This window comes from Myotis nattereri, assembly GCF_964212035.1.
Source record: "Myotis nattereri genome assembly, chromosome: 14".
Classification (NCBI taxonomy): domain Eukaryota; kingdom Metazoa; phylum Chordata; class Mammalia; order Chiroptera; family Vespertilionidae; genus Myotis; species Myotis nattereri.
The window spans coordinates 21,392,486-21,407,612 of record NC_138089.1 but is presented as its reverse complement, the minus strand read 5'-3'; the positions used below and the strand labels follow the sequence as shown (position 1 = coordinate 21,407,612).

Genomic DNA, 15,127 nt, shown 5'->3' with positions numbered 1-15,127 from the left:
AGCTGTGCAGCCACACCACACGCACCCTCACACACACTAACTCGCACACTCATGCGTGCTCAGCCCACAGCTGGCTCTCTCCCCTTCTACTGGGAGGTCATGGTGGCTGGCCTGGCTGGACTCAGGATGAATGAAGGCTTTGGGGCCTGTGCTCAGATGTGAGTTCACACCCCCCCCCTCTCACTCCCTCTGAGTAGGAGCCAGGCCCAGGCAGGGGACATGATGGCGTCTGCTCTTTACCCCCACCCCACCCCACCCCCGCCCCCACCCCCACCCCGCCAGCCCCTCCTCTCTGCGCTGGCTGCTGGCCTCAGAGGACTGGCCAGGCTATTGGGCTGGGCTGCAGGCTGAGGTCAGTGTTTCCTGTGAGCTCATCTGGCTGGGAGCTCCCAGCAGACCCGCTGCTGCTCTGGCTGCCTATGGAGGAGCCAAGGGAGCCATCCCGGGGCAGGGTGGCTGCTGCATGTGTGCACATACATGTGCATGGGTAGGGGTCAGTGTCTGAGTCCGCCACTCTGCGGCCTGAGTTCAGGATGGAGTAGGAGGACATATATGTCTGTGCACATACATGAGTGAGTGTTCCTTCAGCCAGGGCTGGGGAGCACCCTCCCCTGTGGTGCCTAAACCCCGAGCCAGTGTCCAGGTAGGTGTGTGAGTGTGAAAGCGCGGGTTGCGCATGTGAGCACCCCTCATGACAGCCCGGAAGACCCTCAGGGTCATCTCCTGAAGTGACCCCTGATCTGAGGAATGTGAGGAATGGAGGATCGTGGGGCCAACTTGTGTGGTTTACAAAGCAAACTCAGCATTACATTGAACATTGAAATAGTTGTATATTTAGGAGATAATTTGTTTGAAAGTGCAGGCAGACTTCCGGGAAGGCAAGAGGCCCCTGACCCCCAGGGGCTCCGGTTCAGAAGGGTCAGGCACAGTGCTGTGGGCGGGGCCTTTCACTGCCCCGGCCTCTGAACGAAGTGGGCGCTTCATCAGTGGAACTCCAACTTCAGGTTCTGGCTTGGCCTCACAGTGACTGTTTCCCCATTTGAAAAGTGGATGTGGTCGTTTTGGCGCTGCCTGTCTTCCTGGGTATTTAGGAGCAAAAAATTTTGAAAACCAAGAAGGGCTGTGTGAGGAAGGGGCACTGTCCTTCACATCTTGGCCAGCACATGCTGGGTACCAGGCACATGGCAGTAGATGTGTTCAGCTGGCTATTAAAGGAGGCATTGAATGACTTTACCAATGGTTTTGGAGAGGCGGTAAGGAGGTCCCCGCCTGGAGTGGGGGTCCCAACCAAGGGGGCTGTGCCAGCAGCTTTTGCCTGCTGTCCCACTTCTAGTTTTACCAGGGATGCCACAAATCTTGACTTCCATAAAACTTCTCAGCTTTAACGTTTTAAGCGCCATGTGGACCACACTCAGTGCTATGAGAGCTCTGGGGGGAGTGGATATCTGACCAGGGCTGCTCCCGCTGGCCCTGCCCTGCTGGCCTGCCTCACCCATTCTTTCTACACAACCCCATCACAGGCCCCAGCATGGCACCGTTCCTGCGCATCGCCTTCAACACCTATGAGCTGGGCTCCCTGCCGGCCGCGGACGAGGCAAGCCAGCCCTTCTGTGCTGTGAAGATGAAGGAGGCACTCAGCACAGGTAGGGCTGAAGGCTGGACCCTGGAGAGGTGCAGCAGCCAGTGGAGCTGGGAATCTGGGCCTAGTGGGAGGCAATGGCGAGGCCCAGCCTTGTGCCCCCAGAACCTCTGAGGGATCCTTCCTCATCCTCATCCTCATCTCCCTGCCCAGCCCAGCTATGGATGCAGGACAGCGGAGGCCACCAAGTACCTGTGGGGCCTCCGGCACTGGCTGCATGGAGCCCTCATTGGGCTCGAGGCTCTGGCTCCTCCTCACCCAACAGTTTCCACATGTCCATGTGCCAGGCCCTGTGCTGGGCACCGAGGACATCACAGGGCTCCAGGGATGGCCTAGCTCTGCCCTCGTGGGGCTTTCCTTCAGATGGGGAGCCAGACGATGAGTCCTGTGAAAGGGAAGCTGAGAGTAGGCACAGTCCCAGGCTGGAGTCGGGGACGTGGTCCTGGGAGAGAAGACCATTCCTTCTGGCGTCTGCCTTCATCTGGTGAGCCCTGGCTCATCGTTTAGGTCTCAGCTGAGCTGTCTTTTCTTCCAGGAGCCTTCCCACCCCTTAGGCCGGGGCAGGCCCCCTACACGGGCGGGTCTGGAACCGGCCTTACCCACTCCAATTCCATGACAGCTATGATTTAACATTTACTAGAGGCATGAGCTGGCCCATGTCTCTGCCTGCGACTGAGGCGCCAGGAGGGCAGGCACCAGGTGTAACTTTTCGTTCTGCCATGCTCCTTGCCTCCAATATAGTGGCTGGCATGTGGCAGCTCTCAGCATGTGTTCACTGAGTAAGTGCGTAGGGAAGGGGACATCTAGGTAGGACTGGAGGACGAGGGTCCCAGGAAGAGGGAACAGCAGGAAACAAAGGCCTGGCGATGGGACCTGGCAGGACGCCCAGGAGGAGCTGCCAGAGTTCTGTGTCCTGGCGTGTGTTGTGAGAGGAGGAGGCTGGTGAGGTGAGCAGAGCACAGTCGTGCAGGCTGAGCAATGGGACTCAGTCCCAAGGACACTGGGCAGCCACATGGGCCATCGGGAGAGAGCCAGGCGGATTCTATCGGGCTGAAGAGTCCGGCAAGTCTGGGACGGGAGGGACCGCGGGGCCCTTGCCTCATGTGATTGGCGTGGCCCCACTGCAGAGCGCGGGAAGACGCTGGTGCAGAAGAAGCCCACCATGTACCCCGAGTGGAAGTCCACGTTCGATGCCCACATCTACGAGGGCCGCGTCATCCAGATCGTGCTGATGCGGGCAGCTGAGGATCCCATTTCCGAGGTGACAGTGGGCGTGTCCGTGCTGGCCGAGCGCTGCAAGAAGAACAATGGCAAGGCCGAGTTCTGGGTGAGGGGCGCGTGAGCTGCGGTCCTGTATGCATGCGTGTGTGTATGTGTGCGTGCGTGCGTGCGCACACGGGGAGTGAGCATGGCTGCTGGGTGCAGCTTTGCAGCCAAAACAGCTGAGTTCGAATCCCAGCACTGCAATTTACCAAATCCTGGCTTTTCTGTAAAAAGGAGGAGCTGCTAAAAGACCCTACCTCAGTATTGGTGGCTCAGATGAAACGAGCAGCTGGATGTAAAGGGCTGATTGCAGAGCCGGCACAGGGTGGGTGCTGACGCGAGCCAGCCTTGTTATTGAAACGACCTTTTTCCCTTTTGATTCTGTGAAGGTAGGATGTGCCCATAGTAAAGCATGCCATCTGAAGGTAAAAGTGAGTCTGGCCCTAGCCCTGGCACCAGGCTCCCTTCTCAGAGGCACCCGTTGTTCCCAGTGCTGTTTGGAATCTTTGCAGATATTCCAGGCCCAGGCAGGCACTCGGGAACAGCAGTTATGGTCTTCAACAGCGAGAAGGGGAAGGCTGAGGGTCCACCGCTCACCTGCCAAACCAGGACTCTGCACACACATGTGGCCCTTGTGGCCACCGGTGCCAGCATTGGCAGAGAAGCTCCGCCCCCCAGGGTCACATGTGGTCCCCTGCCGCCAAGATGTCCCCGCTAGAAAAAGACCTGTGACCATCAGCCTCCAGGAAGGGCTGAAGGCATTGGGCCAAGCGAGTTGACTCAGGGCTGCACTGACCCTTGGCTAGTCAGGCAGCGGCACTTACTGAGCTCTCTGTCCACTACCCCGAGGGACAATGCCAGTCACCAGGCCTGGGTTCTGGGGAGGGGAGGGTCCTGCCCTTAGAACCAGCCAGTCTGTTGAGGAGACGGACATGCAGAAGCCCTGACAGACAGAAAGCCAGCACGTGTGAAAGTGGGCGGGTGTCGGTGCCTCTGCTTGTGCTAGGGGACGTGGGCTTGGGTTCTCATATCCTTGTGAAGGGGCAGTGGTGTTGAGGGTGGGGAGTTTCCCTTCCCACTCTGTTCCCAGGCCAGGCGGCCAGGCTGGGTGTGGGGTGGATCCTTTCACTTCCCCAAATGTAATAATACCCTGAGTCGGGGGTGGGGGCGGGGCTCAGGGGCGGGGCCTGTCCCTGCCCACACCAGGCAGACAGGTGCCCTGCTAGGCGGCCAGGACTCCCTTGGCCTTGGGGGACCAACCATGGGGGCGGGTTCTGAGTCGGGCTTGGCCCGGGCCCGCCCGCCCTCATTGATCCCCCACCCCCACCCCCACCCCCACCCTCACCCCTGCAGCTGGACCTGCAACCCCAGGCCAAGGTGTTGATGTCTGTGCAGTATTTCCTGGAAGACGGAGGTAAGACCTGCCCTACCTGGGCTGGGGATGTAGGTTCAGAGGCCAGAGCCAGGACAGAGGTGTAGAGAAGCAGCCCCCACCACCGATCTGTCCATGGCCACCTGGGAGGGACTGCGGGTTGTCCCCTGTGGCTGTGGCTGACCTCACCATTCCATGGCCCCCAGATTGCAAGCAGTCTATGCGGGGTGAAGACGAGTCCACGTTCCCAACAATGAACCGCCGTGGAGCCATTAAACAGGCCAAGATTCACTACATCAAGAACCACGAGTTCATCGCCACCTTCTTCGGGCAGCCTACCTTCTGTTCTGTGTGCAAAGAATTTGTTTGGTGAGGGCTGGCTGTGCCCACCAGGGGGCTGGAGGAAGGGAGGGCCACACCCAGAACCCCCCCTTCTCACCCTGCCTGGGGATTTGCCTTTCAGGGGTCTCAACAAGCAAGGCTACAAATGTAGGCGTAAGTGTCTCCACAATCTGGTTTGTATGTACACGTGTGTGCATGTGTGCCTGGCAGTGCCTGGGTGTGGTCACAGGAGAGCCTGTGTCTCCAGTGTGTGCACGTGGGAACGATAGCTCTGTTCAGCGAGGGCAGGAGTTGGCTTGCTCCAGTTCAGGAAGCCCATTCTGCGTAGCTCTTCCTAACTCTTTGCACTCAGTGACATCACATTGGTAGCCTGAAATAGGTCACAGTGGAGAATTCACAGAGAAGCCAGCCCCTGCTGCGCATCCGGCCCCTTTTCCCCCAGAGAGGCTGGCAGGCCTTGACCAGCACGCCCCTGGCTGCACGTGTGCTTCTGTTAGATGTGTGTGCATCTCGGTGCCCACCAGTGAGCACACCTTTCTCCACGAGGGTGCATACACCAGGCAGTGCGGGCTGGTCGTTAGGAACAGGCTCTGGAGCCAGACTGCCTGGGTTTGAATCTGGCTGCACCATTTCCTAGCTGTAGGGCCTTAGGCAAAGTTACCTAACCTCTCTGTGCTTCAGTTTTCTCATCTATAAAATAGAGATAATAGTGCCATTGTGGAGATCAAGAGGGATACAATATGTAGAGCTGTGTTTTAAGTGTGGTTGGCACATGGTAAGCATTCTATGTAAGAAGCCTTGTCATGATTGCACATGCTGTGTGTATATGTCTGTCTGAGTTAGGGTGCATCTGTCCGTGTATGCATGTGCACGAGAGAGCACTTAGGAGCTATTTGCTGTCCTGGCGCATAGGAGAGGGAAGGGGGGCAATCCCCCATGCCCCTCACTTCTGCCCCCCTCCCTGCCCATCGGGACCCCTTAACCCTTTCCTAAACTCTGAGACCCACGAGATCGGCCATCCTCCTGCCCCATCCGTCTCAGCCCCTCCTTTGAGGGCTGGCAGGAGGAGAAAAAAACCGAGCTCTGGGCCGAGGCCTCTGTGGGGTGAGGGTGTGGGTGGTTGGGAGAACAGTGGCTTTGTGTAGGGGGCTGGACTGGGCCTGCTCACAGACTCTGCCCTTCCCGGTGCCTTCCCATCCCCCGCCTGGGCCTGCGCCTCCTCAAGAATGCAACGCCGCCATCCACAAGAAATGCATCGACAAGATCATCGGCCGGTGCACCGGCACCGCGACCAATAGCCGGGACACTATAGTGAGGCTGGGTCCAGGGCGGGGGTCTGGGGGTCTGGGGGGCTTGGCCTGGTGGGAAGGGTTTGGGTTCTCCCTCTCTCTTCCCTGTGGGGCTCGCCCATCCCCCCATTTTTCTTGTTCCTTCCTTGGATCTCAGGGTTGCCCAGTCCCCAGTGGAGTCCTATTGGCATCTTGCCATGCATGGGGTTGGGGGAGAGCTAGGGGTTGAGGAAGGGGCTGGAGCTGCCCTGTGACCCTTGACCTGTGATCCCTCTACCCCAGTTCCAGAAAGAACGGTTCAACATCGACATGCCGCACCGGTTCAAGGTTTACAACTACATGAGCCCCACCTTCTGTGACCACTGTGGCAGCCTGCTGTGGGGGCTGGTGAAGCAGGGGTTAAAGTGTGAAGGTGCGTGCCACCAGCTCTTGGGCTTGGGGCGGGAAGGAATAAGGGATACTCCCAGCTGTGCCTACCCACTGGACCCCATAAACTCCACTTAACTGCTGCTGCCTTTGCCCTCTCGCTGGGGGATTTCACATGGGGAGGCTTTGGGGAGCCCTCCCCCCTGGCCCGACCGGCTCTACCATTTACCTGCTGTGTGACCCCTGGACAGGAGGCCCCACCTCTGTGAGCTCTGCAAACGCAGGTGTCACATGGGGCTCGTAGAGTCAGACCCAGAGTCACTGCTGCCGAGAGCGGGTGCTCCCCAAACGCAGAGGAGAAACGGGAGATCCCTGCGGGAAAGGGGACTTGTCCAGGTCGGCCCACACATTCTATGAAGGGTCAGAATTAGGTCCCATATCTTTGATTTTTTTCTTCTTTAAATAATGAACGATTTGAAGTGGCTTTAGATACATTTTCTTCTAAAGACAGGAAACCCAGCAGCCCCCACCAAAGCCCTCCTCCCGCCCCCCCCCCCCATCCTCTCCTCCACGCCTCCCTGCCCTTGGCTGGGCCCGCTGGCTGCCCTGCCTGGACAGGGGCCTGATGGGCCTGCTTCTCCCTCGCCCCAGACTGTGGCATGAACGTGCACCATAAGTGCCAGAAGAAGGTTGCCAACCTCTGTGGCATCAACCAGAAGCTCTTGGCTGAAGCGTTGAACCAAGTCAGCCAGGTGGGCAGCGCCGTGGGGACCCGGGACAGAGGGCCGTGGGGTTGGGGATCAGGGCTCACACCCTCTCCTGGGGAGCCACAGTGGGGGGCTTGATACCCAAGACCCCGCTTCTGGAAGGTCCAGCTCCAGGATTAGGCAGCAGAGGGAGGTGGCTTACCCCCTTAGAAATCAGTTATTCCAGCAGTTCTGTGCTTGAGCGTGAACCTGAAGGGGGGGGGGGGGGGGTGCAAGGTTGAAGCACTTGAAACAAAGCCGTGGTGTGTGTATGTTTTTTGCGTGTTGGGCGTGGTGGGGCTCAAGGGATGCCACAAAACTTTAAGGTAAAACTCTGGAATCAATCACAAGTGGAGGCAACACAAACATCTATTGAGTAACGGGTTGGGAAGGTGGTATCCAATTTACAAAATTTTTGTTTGTAATTACGGCCTTCCAGACCACCCAGGCGTCTCTGTGCCACGGGGAGAGTGTGTGTGAGTGTGTGTGTGTGTGTGTACTGCGTGGGGGTCCCGCATTGGTATGGCCAACTGTCTGGCCCATCAACTGTCACCCCTTTTCCAGAAAACCCCTCGGAAGCCAGAGACAGAGTCTGCAGAGCCTTTTGGGATCTACCAGAATTTTGAGAAAAAACTAGAGCTCATGGGAAATTTTTCCCTAGGTAAAGGGCCTGTTTCCCCAGGAAAGTCCCTACTTCCCACTAGGGCCCAGGATGGGGCCCGGCCTCCCTCCCAACACCCTGGGAAAGGAGCCCCTTCCTCTCTGAGGCCCCCTACCCATCCCACCCCTGGGTCCCCGGGGAGGGGACTCTGCCGCCGGAGACCTGAGTCTGAAGTGCCATCTCCATCTCTCCAGCAGACTCTGGGACTTACGGCAAGATCTGGGAGGGCAGCTCCAAGTGCAAAATCGAGCACTTCACCTTCCACAAGGTCCTGGGCAAAGGCAGCTTCGGGAAGGTGAGGGGACAGTGGCCCCGAGGCAGCTCCAGGGACCTGGTCGGGTGGGGCTCTGGTGCCCTGGCCCTGGGCCCGGGCCTGTCCTGCTCAGTAGCCCCACTCGCCCGCCCGCCAGGTGCTGCTTGCGGAGCTGAAGGGCAAAAAGGAGTTCTTTGCCATCAAGGCCCTCAAGAAGGATGTGGTTCTGATCGACGATGACGTGGAGTGCACGATGGTGGAGAAGCGGGTGCTGGCACTCGCCTGGGAGAACCCCTTCCTCACCCACCTCTACTGCACCTTCCAGACCAAGGTGCGGGGCCTCCCACTGTCACTGCCGCAGGGGCTACCGCTCCCCGCAGCCTCCCACTCAGCCCCTTACAGCAGGGTCGTGTCCCTGCCTCGTACTCCCCAGGCAGGGCTGTGTCTCCCCCTCTCATGTCCCCCAGGGCAGTGGCCCTCCCCTTTTCTGTGCCTCCGCTCACCCCCCTTCCCACCCTAGGAGCACCTGTTCTTCGTGATGGAGTTCCTCAACGGGGGGGACCTGATGTACCACATCCAGGACAAAGGCCGCTTTGAGCTGTACCGGGCCATGTAAGTACGGGCCCTGTGGGGGAAGAGCCACTGCCAGTCTGCCCTCTGTTCACTGTTCCCTCTCCCTGGAGAAGCCACGCTGGGCTAGAGCTGGGTGGAGAGATTGGGGGTAGCCGGGTCCCACCGTATGGGACACCTGGGTGGTGGGTGAGCTCTGGCTGGGTGCACAGCACAGACATGCTGGCTCCTGTCCCCTCCTTGGTCCTCAGCCAGGGCAGCCTCACACTCGGTGATCCTGCACAACACAGGAGCTGGTGTGACCCCCAGGCTAGCATGCACCCCCTAACAGTGTGTGTGCGTGCGTACGTGCGCATGCATGTACATACATGTGTACATCAATATAAATGCATACACTCTTACCACAGAAAATTGTCTTATTTGGAGCATTTCCTTCATAATTTTCTTTCCTGCCTTGGCTGCTAGCCTCCACTTGCCTGATACAAGATGTGCTCGATCAGGCCCAGGTTGTCCATGGAGTTATTTGCAGCATTTCCTGCCCCTCGAGGTGGGGATGAGGGACTGGGGAGAAGCAAGGGCTGGTCAGCAGAAATTCCAGAACACTTTGTCTCTCTCTCATATCCAGGTTTTATGCTGCTGAGATAATCTGTGGACTCCAGTTTCTACACAGCAAAGGGATCATTTATAGGTACGGGTTGATAGGGAGCGGGGGTGTGGGGTTGTGGGGTGTGGGCAGCTTTCAGGAAGGGAAGCTTGAACCCATCATGTCCTCTGTAACGCTCTGAGTGGAGTCGGCCTGGCTATGGCCCCATCTCCACTTGGAGTCAGTGTTTAATTGGGTATTTGCCTAAACCTCCTGCTCCATAGCTAGGATTCCTGGTGGCCCCTCAGCTGAGGCTGGCATGGCTCCAGAGGCTAGGAACTCACTGCCCACCCCATACTCGGCCCATTGGCGGGAGCGCGGTACCGAGTGGCACAGTGTCTCCCTCGGTGCAGTCACCTTGGTGCTGAAGCCATCGGAGCACTCTCGGCTTCCACCAATAGGAACTGGTTCCACAAATTCCCACCCAGTGAATACGATCCCATCCGACAGCAGATTACTGCGCACTCATCCACGTCTGAGGCCGCCGGGCCGGTGGCTCAGTGGTGAGAGCACCGGCCCGAGGACAAAAGGGTCCCGGGTTGATTCCCAGTCAAGGGCACGTACCTTGGTTGCAGGTTTGATCCCCGGCCCCAGTCGGGGCACGAGCAGGAGGCAACCAGTCGATGTGTCTCTCGCACACTGGTGTCTCTCTCTGTCTCGGCCATGCTCTGTGCCCTAATGTGGGGTGAAGTCAGGATAGGTTGTCAGGTGGATAGCCAGCCATGGGACAGTATATATTGCGTATTAGGGCTCATGTTTTAAAAGGTGAGGTAAGATGGGTATTATAATGAGCTTTTTAAAAAAATATATGTTTTTATTGATTTCAGAGAGGAAGAGAGAGGGAGAGATAGAAATATCAATGATGAGAGAATCATTGATTGGCTGCCTCCTATATGCCCCCTTTTGGGGATCGAGCCCACAACCCGGCCATGTACCCTTGACTGGAATCGAACCCAGGACCTTTTATTCCTCAGGCCAACGCTCAATCCACTGAGCCAAACCAGTGAGGGTTTATTATGAGCTTTGGCCATACCTAGACTCACTCTAGGGTGGGCCTGGCCATCGAGGTGAGTGGAGGGTGGACTGTATGTGCTGTTCACCTTTTTCTGGTACTTGTCACCATGTGCATAAATTATTCAAACAACCAACTACGTAAAGTAGATACGGTCCCTGCTCTTGTGGAGTCACACAGAGCTGAACCCAGGGCCACTTCCACGGTGACCAGTGAGGCGACCCTGGGCCAGTGACATCGCCTCTCTGAGGTTCATTTGGGGCTGGGAAAGCAGGTCGGCGTGTGCCCAGCCTGTGACACACAGTGGGTGGCTCGCCCAAAGCACCTATTTTGGTGCCTCTTTTTCTCCTGCTGCCTTTTCTCTTCCTCCCGCCCTGGTCCGCGTGGGCACAGTTCTTACGGGACTGAAAATGGGAGCTGGGTCAGGAGTGGAATTGACTCCTGATGGCCCCTCCCTCTCCTTTCCCCTCAGGGACCTCAAGCTGGACAACGTGATGCTGGACCAGAACGGCCACATCAAGATCGCCGACTTCGGGATGTGCAAAGAGAACATATTCGCGGATAAGAAGGCCAGCACCTTCTGCGGTACCCCTGACTACATCGCCCCCGAGGTGAGCTGGCACCCGCCCAGCCTCCAGCCCAGACACCTCATCTCAACAGGGGAGCCAGGAGGGCCTCCCTGAGATGATGATGCCTGCACCAGCCAGGAGGGTGAGGAGGCCTGGCCGGGCGCCTGCTCCCACCCCTCAGCTCCCGCACCTTCTCCTGCCCCAGATCCTGCAGGGCCTGAAGTACTCCTTCTCCGTGGACTGGTGGTCCTTCGGAGTCCTGCTCTACGAGATGCTCATTGGCCAGTCCCCCTTCCACGGTGACGATGAGGACGAGCTTTTCGAGTCCATCCGTGTGGACACGCCGCATTATCCCCGCTGGATCACCAAGGAGTCCAAGGATATCCTGGAGAAGGTGGGAGGCCTGGGCGAGGCTGGCTCGGGGCAGGAACCGGTAAATATGGGGTCGTGGGAATGCCAGGGTCCTCACTGACGCTCCGGTCCTGACGTGTCGGGGGTTGCTCTCTCGTCGCATTCGCCGGAACTCCTGTCTGAGTAGCCGGCACTGAATCGGCCTGTCATGGTGACTGTGAGTTAGGTCAGGACACAGACAGACCTGAGGCTAAACGCTCAGTCTGTCTCCTTATCTGCACAATGGAGCTATGCAAGAACCTGAGTTGTTGGAAGAAATCATAAATGTGTGATGCTCCGGTCTGTGTCAGGCAGACAGCAAACACTCAGTAAACAGCCCCTGCTTTTACTCAAGTCCCGGAAGCCCCCATCCACAGCCTGTGGTCTTGGGGGGACCTGGGAGCCAGAGACAATACCCTCAGCTCCAGTGGCCTGGGCAGCAGCACTGGGTTGAGCCACCCTGCCGGATGCCCTGGGTCTGCTTGGGTGTGTGCTGAGGGTCCAATTCCCTACCGCCCTTGGGTGCTAACTGGGGCCCTTGCTGGGTTGCAGCTGCTTGAAAGAGACCCAGCCAAGAGGCTGGGAGTGACTGGGAACATCAAAACCCACCCCTTCTTCAAGACCATCAACTGGACCCTGCTGGAGAAGCGTCAGGTGGAGCCGCCCTTCAAGCCCAAAGTGGTATGTGACCCAGCTTCCTTCCATAGGGGCCATGTGCTCCGTGTTGCCCGCTGCCTTCGGGGTGGGCACCTCCTTTGCCCTCCTCTCTCCTGTGTCATTCACCTGCTTTCTCCTCCCCCTCCTTCCAGCAAACCTGCTTCCCCATCCTCCCTGGCACATTCAGTCACAGCCTCTACCCTGATAGCCTCACCCTCTCTCCCTCACTCAGTCATTCAACAAACACTGGAAACTCTGGATCCAGCCATTCCTTTACCTACATTTTTTAGTGCCGCTGTGTGCAGGGGAATCAGGGTTGAGGCTTCCCTTCCTCCGTCCCTCCATCCATCCAATCCACTTTCCAATCAATACTGGAAACGCTGAGTGCCTGTTGGGTGCAGACTGTGCTGAGCTGCTCAGCAAAGTGGGAGGCCCAGTCCCAGAGCTGGAGGAGGCCCAGCTCCACAGAGATAAGAAACTGGAACACAGATGACCATTCATGATATGACACAACAGGACAAGAGCTAAGAGCTGTTACAAGGCCACACGTGATCAGCTGTCATCAGGCGGGTCTGTCAGCAGGAGCCCAGAATGCATAGAAGGCATGCATCTGAGAGGAAGTGGGACTGTGGGGGTATCTGGGAGGCGTTTCAGGTAGAGGAGGAGTGATTCACACGAAGGCCCCGAAACCGCAGAGGCCACCAAGGAGCCAGCAGCTGGGCCACCAAGGAGAAAGGCTGGGGCCAGAATTCTGAGCACCCTGAGCCCCTCGGGAGTTGGACTCAATGGCCCTTCTCTGGTCACAGTTCCACCTTCCCACTCCTTTTCTCTCTGCCTCCCCTCCTCTGTCAGGACACGCTGTCCCACCGGACAGCCTGTGTGAGGTGATGTGTCCATTATTGTCCCTGGAGGTCGCAGAGCACTTTTACTGCTCAAACTTGGTGCCTCCTGGGCTGGGCACGTCACTCCCAGGCGAGGCCGGCTGCAGGAGGATCAGCAGCCTGCTCTCAGACCCGCTATGACAGAAAGAGAGACGGGCCTACCGATTTCAGGCAGGGTGCCGATTGGCAGCTCGTCAGTGGAAAGGGTGGCCCTGTGGAGAGTGGCCCAAGCAGGCCTCAGCGCCAGGAGAGGATGGGCCCGGAAATGGGCCCAAAAGACCAGAAATCTGGGTTTTTATGTCAAATTGCCCAATTTAAAAATATTGGCTCAAAGGCCATTAAAACCCACTGCTAGTCAAAATGATGTACTTGCTACCAGCTTGGTTTGGCCTGAGGCCACCAGCTTAAGATCTCTGTCACCATTTCACTGTGTCCTCAGAGGCAGAACTGGCGAGCTTTTCCTGTGAACAGCCCCATAGTAAATACTCTAGGCCAGTGGTTGCCAACCGGTGGGCCACGGACCACTGGCGGACCGTGAGGTCCGAAAGGTTGGTGACCGCTGCTCTAGGCTTTGCAGGCCAGATTGTTTCAAAGCAGCCATAGGTGATATGTCGATGGGTGGGTGTGGTCATGTACTAATAAAACTTTATTGCCGAGACCGGTTTGGCTCAGTGGATAGAGCGTCGGCCTGCGGACTGAGGGGTCCCGGGTTCGATTCCAGTCAAGGGCATGTACCTGGGCTGCGGGCATATCCCCAGTGGGGGATGTGCAGGAGGCAGCTGGTCGAAGTTTCTCTCTCATCGATGTTTCTGGCTCTCTGTCTCTCTCCCTTCCTCTCTGTAGAAAATCAATAAAAAAAATATATTAAAAAAAAAAAAGAATTAAAAAAAAAAAAAACTTTATTGCCCGGCCGTGTGTGGCTCAGTTGTTGAGCATTGACTCATGTACTAAGAGGTCCCGGATTTGATTCCCATTCAGGGCACATGCCCAGATTATGGGCTCAATCCCCAGCAGGGGGTGTTCAATAGGCAGCTGATTGATGTTGATGCATCGATGTTTCTCTTTCTCTCCCTCTCCCTTCCTCTCTCTCTCAAATCAATAAAAACATATTTTTTAAAAGCAAAAAGCTTTATGCACATTGACATGTGAATTTCATTTCATTTTCATGTCATGAAATATTATTCTGCTTTTGGTTTTTTCCTAGACATTGAAAAATATAAAAGCCAGTCTGAGCTTGTGTGACTAACACGAGCTGAGAGACAGGTGGCGGACGGGGCCTGGCCCTGGGCTGCGGTTTGCCAGACGCTGCTCAGGACATGCTGCCCTTTCCCGGCCCGGGCGCAGGCTCCCTGCTGGCTTCCCTTGCCCTTGGACACAGCGGCCACTCTGGCTGGGCCTCTCTCAGGCTGGCGGCAAAGACTCCCTTTTCTGGTCCTGCGAAGGACAGCTCTGGCCTGCCCAGCCCGACGGGGTCCAAGGTGTGTGGGAACCTTGGAAGGCTGCCCCTTGGGCCCCGCTCACCCACCCTACCTTGTGCCTACAGAAGTCCCCTGGAGACTACAGCAACTTCGACCAGGATTTCCTGAATGAGAAGCCGCGCCTCTCCTACAGCGACAAGAACCTCATCGACTCCATGGACCAAACAGCATTCTCTGGCTTCTCCTTCATCAATCCCAAATTCGAGAGGCTCTTGGAAAACTGAGGTTCCCAAACACGCCACCCCAACACCCATCCCAGCCAAGGAGCCTGGGTCCGTCAGCACTGCCTGCCCACCCAGCCCGGGCAGAGCAGGCTCGGCCCCCTGCATCACCTGTCCTCCCCCACCCCGCCCACCCCAAGCAGCAGTGTGACTGTGGTGAGTTCAGCTGCTGCCTGCCCCCTCACCCCCAGGAGGGCCTCGGCTCCTGTCTGGCTGGGCTCTTAATGGTACTTCTGTGAACTGAGTGTGAATTTGCTTTTCCTCTGCCCTCAGAGGGAAACTGTAAATCCTGTGTTTCATTACTTGAATGTAGTTATCTATTGAAAAAATGTATTATATATATGCATATATATGTATACGCACGCACACATATATATAGCAAGCTGTATATATTGCGCAGTAGAGAGAAAAAACTTGGGGTAATGTGTTGATCTTTTAAAATATATATATGACAAGAAAAAAAAAGAGCACAAGCTGTTTGAACCACCAGGCTCTTTTATTTGTGTGTCTAAATAAACACCAAATGGTACCAACCTGGCTGTCGGGACGTGTTTGTCCCAGGAAGCTGGTGGCAGCTCCCACTTTTGGCTGCTGTGTCCTGGAAGCTCACTGAGCTGATAGCTGCAGGCACACACCCTGTGCTTTCATGCAAATGTGTTTGTATTTATGGGTTTCCCCTGGCTCTGGGGCCCTGGGTTCTCTGGGTGGCTTACAGAGCCCAGGTGAGTCATGGGGTGATGGGAGGGGGTGCTTGCAGACAGTTTCTCAGGAGGGT

The 15,127-nt window shown here is 57.0% G+C and overlaps 1 protein-coding gene across 1 annotated transcript; it reads left to right on the top strand.

Annotated features, from left to right (window-relative positions):
• Positions 1 to 1,520: 1,520 nt before the first annotated feature.
• On the top strand, positions 1,521 to 14,883 carry PRKCD (protein kinase C delta). Its single transcript, XM_081106084.1, has 17 exons — positions 1,521 to 1,643; positions 2,767 to 2,966; positions 4,256 to 4,316; positions 4,481 to 4,643; positions 4,738 to 4,769; positions 5,842 to 5,927; positions 6,188 to 6,317; positions 6,923 to 7,023; positions 7,582 to 7,678; positions 7,873 to 7,973; positions 8,089 to 8,262; positions 8,452 to 8,543; positions 9,127 to 9,189; positions 10,629 to 10,767; positions 10,931 to 11,119; positions 11,668 to 11,796; positions 14,197 to 14,883. Exons 1-17 carry the CDS (start codon positions 1,529 to 1,531, stop codon positions 14,353 to 14,355), a joined length of 2,031 nt encoding a protein of 676 aa, XP_080962210.1. The 5' UTR covers positions 1,521 to 1,528; the 3' UTR covers positions 14,356 to 14,883.
• The last annotated feature ends 244 nt before the right edge of the window (positions 14,884 to 15,127 follow it).